At 35.1% G+C, this 8,501-nt stretch overlaps 1 protein-coding gene across 1 annotated transcript; it reads left to right on the top strand.

Moving 5' to 3' along the window:
* The first annotated feature begins 4,294 nt into the window (after nucleotides 1-4,294).
* On the top strand, nucleotides 4,295-8,030 carry LOC118056873 (cellulose synthase-like protein E1). Its single transcript, XM_035069268.2, has 8 exons — nucleotides 4,295-4,647; nucleotides 4,748-5,075; nucleotides 5,716-5,856; nucleotides 5,970-6,101; nucleotides 6,194-6,406; nucleotides 6,518-6,742; nucleotides 6,837-7,184; nucleotides 7,398-8,030. Exons 1-8 carry the CDS (start codon nucleotides 4,370-4,372, stop codon nucleotides 7,950-7,952), a joined length of 2,220 nt encoding a protein of 739 aa, XP_034925159.1. The 5' UTR covers nucleotides 4,295-4,369; the 3' UTR covers nucleotides 7,953-8,030.
* Nucleotides 8,031-8,501: the final 471 nt, after the last annotated feature.

Genomic DNA, 8,501 nt, shown 5'->3' with positions numbered 1-8,501 from the left:
TAAAATAAAAGATAATAATCAAAAAACATTTGGACAAAAGTTATTACTTGAAGTTCCAGGTACATGTCTTTTGTTAGACTTGATGTAGATTCAAATATCTTTCTTTTAATTTCCTTACCTGGTAGCTTCTAATAAAAAAAATTTATTTTCATTTCTTATAATTAAGAATTATAGATAAGGTATATAAATTTTATGTACAAAGTGAAGAACCCTAATTGATGCCCAAGGTCAATGTTAAGTCTATCACTTGAAAATTTATAAAGTAATGCTTATTTGCTTCAGAAACTTCTGTTATTTTCTCTAAACTAGCAAAGATTATTTTATTTGGAAAAGTTTTATTTATAACATAAAGCATGAATAACTGAATACACTAAAGGAACATTAGTTGTATAACTAGTAAGTGAGGGTTATATGGTTCATATAAATAGTAATTGTTCTTTGGAATGGGATTAATTACCAATCCAAAGTGCAAATTCTTGGGTCAGTAAAAATCATAACCGGCCAATAGAGATTTTATAGTCTGAAACTGGTTATATAAAAGAAAAGATAATATCATCTTTCAAACATCTTACTTGAAATAAAGTGCATTGTTGATCATGTTTTAAATTGCTAAGAGTTTTTTTTTTTTTTTTTTTTTTATAGTCATCCTATAATATTTATGACTATGGCGTTAGTGAATATTTTTAATTCAGGCATCAGCAAATATTACATAACAAAAAAAACGGTATTCTTAATTCTTGCGTCAGTGAATAAATCCGTAAAATTTGGATTAAAAGAAAAAAAAAAACTATTTTTATATTTTTTTAGAAAGAAAAAAAAAAAAAAAAAAGGAGACATGTATCGCATATCAGATTTGCATTTTACACTAAAACTTTACAAATCAAATATACAGCAAAGCCAACAAAAAAATGCGAGGGATTCATAAATAAATAAAAAAAAACCCCCAATTTTTTTCAAAATGTTTTGACACAAAGAAAAAACTTGTTTGGTCAAATATCAAAAATGTGTGCAAAATAAAAGGAGAAGGCATATAAGAGTGTGTTTCACCAAATACACTTTTAACTCAAAATTATTTGGGCCGGCTAAGCCTGAGAGCTAGACCCGGCCCGCTCTCAATATTTTTATATTGTTTAGATTGGGCTGCATTCGCATTACTAACTCAAGCCTGTGAGCGGGCTGGTCACTGTTGCAAGCAAGCGTGAATTATTAACGCATGCTTGCAACAGTGCCAGAGTAATTAAATTTGCAAGCGAAGGAAGAAGAGAGACTTACCTGCTTCATACGCTGTTGGAGACGAAGTGGCTGGCGATGGCGTGCTGGCTGGCCGATGCTACTTTTTTCCTCTGCTTCTGTTTTTGTTTGTTTTCTCTCTGGTTCTCTGGGCTCTGTCTCTCCCTCTTCCTCTCCCTGTCTTTCGTTCTGTGTGTTTCTTTCTTCTTATGTCCTCCTGGTTTTCTCTGCTCGTCCGTCCGTCCCTGTGTTTGGTCGTTCTCCTGGGTTCTGTCCCTGTGTTGTTCGTCCTTGTTCTCTGGTTTTTGTTGGCCTTTCTCTTGGTTTTATAAAGCCAGAGAATGCCATGAGTTCATGCCCCGGTAATGGCATTTGGGAGATGCATCGTGGGCAGCTGGCAGAGACAAATCGTTTCTTCTTCCTACTGAATCAGTTTTCCCTGGGGTAATGAAGAAGGTGATGAACAGTGGCTTGAGAAATGGCGCCTTTTGTTTTGCTCATAAGTGCCTGAACTTCTGACATTTAGCAATTGGGCCCCTGTTCTTGGAAAAATCTCTTTTATTTTTAATTTTGCCCCTGGATTAATTGCAATGGAACCCCTGGATTTCAATGCCATTTATAAAACTGTTCTTGATTTCCAATTTAATCAATTCAGTCCTTAATTTGCTTTTCAACTTTTAATTCTTTCAAAATTACCCATAAAAAAATCAATTAACCCCCTATTTTATCACCACCTATTCAATTTGCTCCTTGGATTTTAACTTTCAATTTCAACCCAAAATCAGCCTTAAACTTTGGTATTTCTTCAATCAAGTCCTTGATTGCATTAATTGATTAAATCAAAGTTTAATTAAGTTTTAAACTTGTCATTTCTTCCACTTTTGATCAAATTGACTCCCAAATTTATAATTCATCTTTATTGGTCCTTAAACTTTCAATTGTGTTGTCTTCATTCAATTCTCAAATTATTTTTTATTTGTTTTTTTAAAATTTAAAAATTGAGTTATGATAGCTAGTATAGCATAAAAGCCAAATGTTTTTTAAAAGTAGGAAGATCGATGTTTTCTTTCTTTCTTTTTTCCATCAATAAGTTGAATTCAAGTGTGTCCAACACTAAGTTCTCAAATGAACTTATATCAATTCTGGTGGAAGCATAAATCTCCTTAATAGCTAGGTAAGGCCACTTATTATAGCCAAATCATATAAGAAGATTATACGTATTTAATATCTTAATACAAACAAGTTGTTAGACTTTAATTAAAATAGATAAAGAGTGGTTAAAAGTTTCTTATTGAGCTTTAAAAACACTCTAGATATCTAAATCAAGTAAAAAACCCTTTTATGCCTCCATTGATAGCCAAAATGGTGTTGCATTCTTTTTTGCCATCTATTGTAATCAATAAGAGAAGCCCTCGACCATAACATAATAATTTTCTTTTAGGTGCTTAAATTGATGTGATTATCTTGAAGGTGAAGTCTTTTATTTTCAATGTCTAGAGTGAAGTGATGATTTTCCTTTTTAAAATAGACAAAGGTATTCCTCTTCTGCATTTTTTATGACACTATTTATGAAACAATTAATATAGGGCACATAATCTATTTAATTTTGATAGCGAGTTATGAGTGTAAATTTTATTGAAATAGAGTTTGAGAGTGTTATTTTTCAAATAAAAAAACAATACTTACAAGTTTTTGATTGATTTTTTTATAAAGAAGTCCTTTGAGTTTGAAAGAGGGATTGGGGACTTTTTTTTTCAAGTACAATTTATAGAGTTCTAAGTATCGTCGGTTAAGTTAGACTATGGACTTTACATATAGTTTTAGAACCGACTCGGTTCGACCTAGTTAACCTAGAACCTAGTCGACCCAATATTGGAATCGGATCGGATTAAAAAAAAAAAAATAAAAACCTGATATTTAACTTGATGGTTTTCTAGTGTCTATTTAGAATTGTATCGTTAAGGTTTTTATAAAGATATCAAGTGTGTCCAAAAACAAAGCTTCAATCTGTCTTGAGTTATTTATTCTTTCATTTCTTCTGCAATTCTCTTTTACCATATTACCTTATCTTATTTTTTTTCTTGACCAGAATATTGAATCTCATCTTTTGACCATGAATTTTTATAAAATTTTAAAATTTTTTGTTTATATTAATTAATTTATAAGAGATACATATTTTGAAACATGACTAAACAACCGATATTAAGAATAACAATAATATACAACAATGATATTAAAAAACACAATTTTATTATGTATTTAGATCACAAAATATAATAAAAATAATAATCTATATTATTTTTCAAATACTTTTTCAACCTATATTATTACCTTAAAACTTTTACCAAATTATTTTGTATTTAGATCACAATCTGGCTCCTCTCGCGGTACCACTCCATTCAAGGAATGCGGCATGGATTCACTTTTCAATTTTCCAATTCCTAGAATTGCGTGAGAACTTTGGCTTCAATATATTCCTCTTTTATTATTTTACTGTTTTGGAGCACCAACCCTCCATCATCCTTCTCCCACCACTAAAATAAATCTGCTTACTTGAGGTCATTGATTCAGTGGTTGAAAGTAACTTGTTTTTTTTCCTTTGTATTCTGGGTTTAAATCTCACCGTACACGCTTGTCACCCCTGCGATGTCCTTATATGCTCACTGAGTTTGCAGGATGTTCAGTGAGCCGTGGGATTAGTCATGGTGCGCGCAAGCTGGCCTGAACACCCACATGTAAAAAAAAAAAAAAGATAAATCTGGCTTTTATGAATCTTTTGTGGAGCAAACATTGTGGATATTATTATTAAATTCAGCTTGCCGTAGCAGGTTAATTTGGGGGACTAGTCCGGGTCCGATTTCAAATTAAATATGATAAATATAATCTTACGATATAAGTAATTAATTGATTTGATAAGAATTTAATTTAATTTAATTTTTTTTAAATAAAATATTAAGATAAAAATATTTTAAATTAATCAAATTAACCTATCTAACCGGTCACCCAAACCGACCATCATTTTAATAACTTTGGATTTCACGGGGTCAATATTCAGACACAATTATATCTATCTATATATGTCGAGGCATTAACTTGAGGGTAAATTTGTGATTCTGATCTGTTCGTCAATTATAGAGAGATGAGAAGTGAGAAGAAGTATGTTCCTCCTCTGTTTGAGACAAAGAGAGCTAGGGGTCTGGTCTTCTTTAGGTCCTTTGCAGTGACTTTGTTTGTGGGCATATGTTTGATATTGTTTTACAGAGTAAGCAACATACCGAGAGATGGAGAAGAAGGGAGATGGGTTTGGATTGGGTTGCTCGGAGCTGAGCTCTGGTTCGGTTTTTACTGGGTCCTCACACAAGCTCTCAGGTGGAACCAGGTTCACAGGCTCACCTTCAAGGACAGGCTCTCTCAAAGGTAAACAACCAAGTTTTTCTCTTCGTGCAGGAAATAAAGGGGAAAAGAATAGCTCTACGGAGCTCGCATTAATGTTCTTGTTTCTATTGTGTCCGAACAGATATGAGAAAGACTTGCCTCGGGTGGACATATTTGTGTGCACGGCAGACCCCGTGATAGAGCCACCGGTAATGGTGATGAACACTGTTTTATCGGTCATGGCTTATGATTACCCACCGGAGAAGCTTGCCATTTACCTGTCGGATGATGCCGGATCGGATCTAACTTTCTATGCTCTCTTGGAGGCATCTAGATTTGCAAAACAATGGCTACCATATTGCAAGAAGTTCGATGTGCAACCAAGGTCACCAGCTGCTTATTTTGTATCCAAGTCTCCTACAGGAGACGGTGGCGGTCAGAGTCAGACCATGGACTTGATGGCTATCAAGGTAAAAGTCAACCTTTTCGCCCCAGTTTACCTACTTAAACCTTGAGTGCTATAATCTTTCTTGTTTTTTCTTGACTTGCGGGTGTCCGAAGGCGCTGAGAGTGGGATTAATATATAATTTATCCAATTAATTAGGATTAAAATAGAAGAAGGAACAGAGGACTGGGTCATCCATGACGCACTCGGATAAGCAAGAACAGATTTGCTCTAATGAATCTGCAGTTGATGTGCACTAGTTGTTTCTGTACAAATAAACTTCCTGCCTGCATTATTGATGAATAATTGACCAGCTTCTGCTGATGTTTTATTTATTTATTTATTTATTTTTATTTTCTTCACCACTTAAATTATTGCCTAGACTCCAGACCGTTGGAAGTGATCACAACTTCTTACAAATATGTTTCATATATACTTCATGTGTGACAATTAGCCTTTTTTTTTTTTTTTTTTTTCTAATTTTAAAGTAAGAGATGCTGTGATTAATATAAATAGAGGAATGCTGTAAAACTTTTTAAACAGATTAAATTCTCATATAATCAAGCATGTAAATTGATTTTTTCATACAGCCAATCATTTAATTGATAGAATCCATGTATATTTAATCATGTATCATTAATATAACCTGCTATCCTTCTTCCTAGAATTTGTACCAAGAAATGGCGGATCGAATTGAAACAGCAACCATGCTAGGAAGAATCCCTGAAGAAGCACGCCTGGAACATGAGGGATTTTCTCAGTGGGATTCTTACTCATCGAAACGAGATCATGACACCATTCTTAAAGCAAGAACTTTTGACACCAAACAATTATTTTTCTTATTTCAATTTATATAATTATGGCTAGAAACTCGACCGCATGTTTGATAATTGTTTGTTTTCTCTCTTCTTGCTGCCAGATTTTGATTGACGGGGAAGATCCATGTTCCACGGATACTGATGGGAGTGCATTGCCTACTTTAGTATACTTGGCTAGAGAAAAGAGACCCCAACATTTCCACAATTTCAAAGCTGGGGCCATGAATGCTTTGGTAAGCTGTAATGCTTGTTCGTTTGCATGCTTATATCATGGGCAGTACCCCCAAGCAAGGATACTAACACATTTTCGAAAATAAATGTGCAGATAAGAGTGTCTTCAAAGATTAGCAATGGACAGATCGTTCTCAATCTAGACTGTGATATGTGCTCAAACGATCCACTAACTGTGCGGGATGCGCTTTGCTTCTTCATGGATGAAGAAAAGAGCCATGACATTGCTTTTGTTCAGTTCCCACAGTGGTTCGCAAACGTTACCAAGAATGACCTATACAGCAGTTCCTTGCGTGTAATCACCAATGTGAGTAGTACGTTGTATGTACATCACTGTTCAATCTTTTAATATTTCAAAGGAGAGGTTCGAGGCTCGTCATTGATTATTTCACTTCTTTCACACATGTTGATCATGAAGGTGGAATTCCATGGTACGGATGGTTATGGAGGCCCTCTTTATGTTGGAACTGGCTGCTTTCACAGGAGAGATACTCTCTGTGGAAGGGAATTCAGCCAGGATTCTAAGATTGAATGGAAAAAACATAACGATCATAGAAGACAACAAAGTGTTCACAAATTAGAAGAAGAAACAAAAACTCTTGCAAGCTGCACTCATGAGCAAAATACAAAATGGGGGGATGAGGTAAACATATACAGCCTGCCTGCTTTTACCATTCGATATTATAAAAGTAGAAGAAACATAGTTAAAATTTAACGAAATGAATGTTTGATTACAGATGGGGTTGAAATATGGATGTCCAGTGGAAGACGTGATTACAGGGTTGTCTATCCAGTGCAAAGGATGGAAATCAGCATATTTCAACCCAGAAAGGAAAGCATTCTTAGGTCTTGCACCGACCACCTTGCCTCAGGTGCTCGTGCAACACAAACGATGGTCTGAAGGTGATTTTCAGATTGTGCTCTCCAAGTACAGCCCTGCATGGTATGCACATGGCAGGATTAGCCTTGGCCTTCAACTAGGGTATTGCTGCTACTGTTTCTGGGCTCCTAACTGCTTGGCAACTCTGTACTACTCCATCGTCCCCTCCCTTTTTCTCTTGAAAGGCGTATCCTTGTTTCCCCAGGTATGTTCTTCTTCTGTTCATCACATTTCTATCAAACGCGCCCTCACCTAATATCCCTATTCCACAGTTACACGATTGACTTCTTACTAGTGCTAAAACGACCCTCTAAATACAGCTGCACTAGTTAGGGAAATCCTTGAATATATAGGAGAATTACTTTTTTCCGTGGAAGATGATGAGCTTGACTATATTTTGCTGCTGCTGCTGCTCTAGGTTTCAAGCCCATGGCTCCTACCATTTGCATATGTGATATTTGCCAAATACACTTACAGCCTGGTTGAGTTTCTCTGGGCTGGCGGGACAGTCCTAGGTTGGTGGAACGACCAGAGAATTTGGCTGTATAAAAGAACAAGCTCCTATCTCTTCGCCACTGTCGACACCGTTTTAAAGACACTAGGATTTGGTGATACAGCATTTGTAATCACAGACAAAGTAGCAGATGAAGACGTCTCGCAAAGATACGAGAAGGAGATGATGGAGTTTGGAGCCACCTCTCCAATGTTCGAAGTCTTATCCACGCTTGCGATGCTCAATTTATTCTGCCTCGTCGGAGCAGTGAAAAAGGTGATCATGAATTACAGCATTCATAGACTTCATGAGACAATGCCTCTGCAAATTCTACTCTGTGGGGTTTTGGTCCTCGTCAACTTGCCTCTGTATCAAGGCCTTCTTCTAAGGAAGGACAAGGGCCGGATGCCATGCTCTGTTACAGTCAAATCTTCTTTAGTAGCTCTCCTTGTTTGTACCACCTTCTCTTTCCTATTATAATTCCCTCTTCCTTTTTTTTTTTTAATTATAATTTCCAAGTTCAAATCCAAGGAATTAATAAGATGTGCTTGCAAGAAATATCTCTTACCCATATTTCATGTGCCCTTATATATATATATATTCATTATCCTCCATTAGAAACATATTATACATGGCCAAAGGCAAGATAAATAAACATGGATAAATTATTTATAGTTCTACCTTTATTGTACTAATAAAAAATGTACTATGAATTCCTTCATACATGCTTTTTTAACAGTAATACCCAAGCAAAAAGTATAGGGGAAGAATCATCTTCTCTTCATTGTGAAGGCTGAGATTGAAGATTACTTGGGTATGATAATTATACTTTGTATGCTTGATGAGATTGTTGGTCTTAGTAGCTATCTCCATTGATTTGATGGATACATGTTATATGCTGCTGTTTATTGTGTGATATGAATGATGCTTCATTGAAGAACTTGCTATTTAACGCTCGTTTTATTATGGGTTGAATGTATTTTTTTTTTTTTAAATAAATAAACAGGTTTTTATGATGTGTTTTTATAT

This window comes from Populus alba, chromosome 1 (assembly GCF_005239225.2).
Source record: "Populus alba chromosome 1, ASM523922v2, whole genome shotgun sequence".
In the NCBI taxonomy this organism is placed as follows: domain Eukaryota; kingdom Viridiplantae; phylum Streptophyta; class Magnoliopsida; order Malpighiales; family Salicaceae; genus Populus; species Populus alba.
Note: the sequence above shows the minus strand (reverse complement) of the source record. Positions and strands in the feature narration are given on the sequence as shown.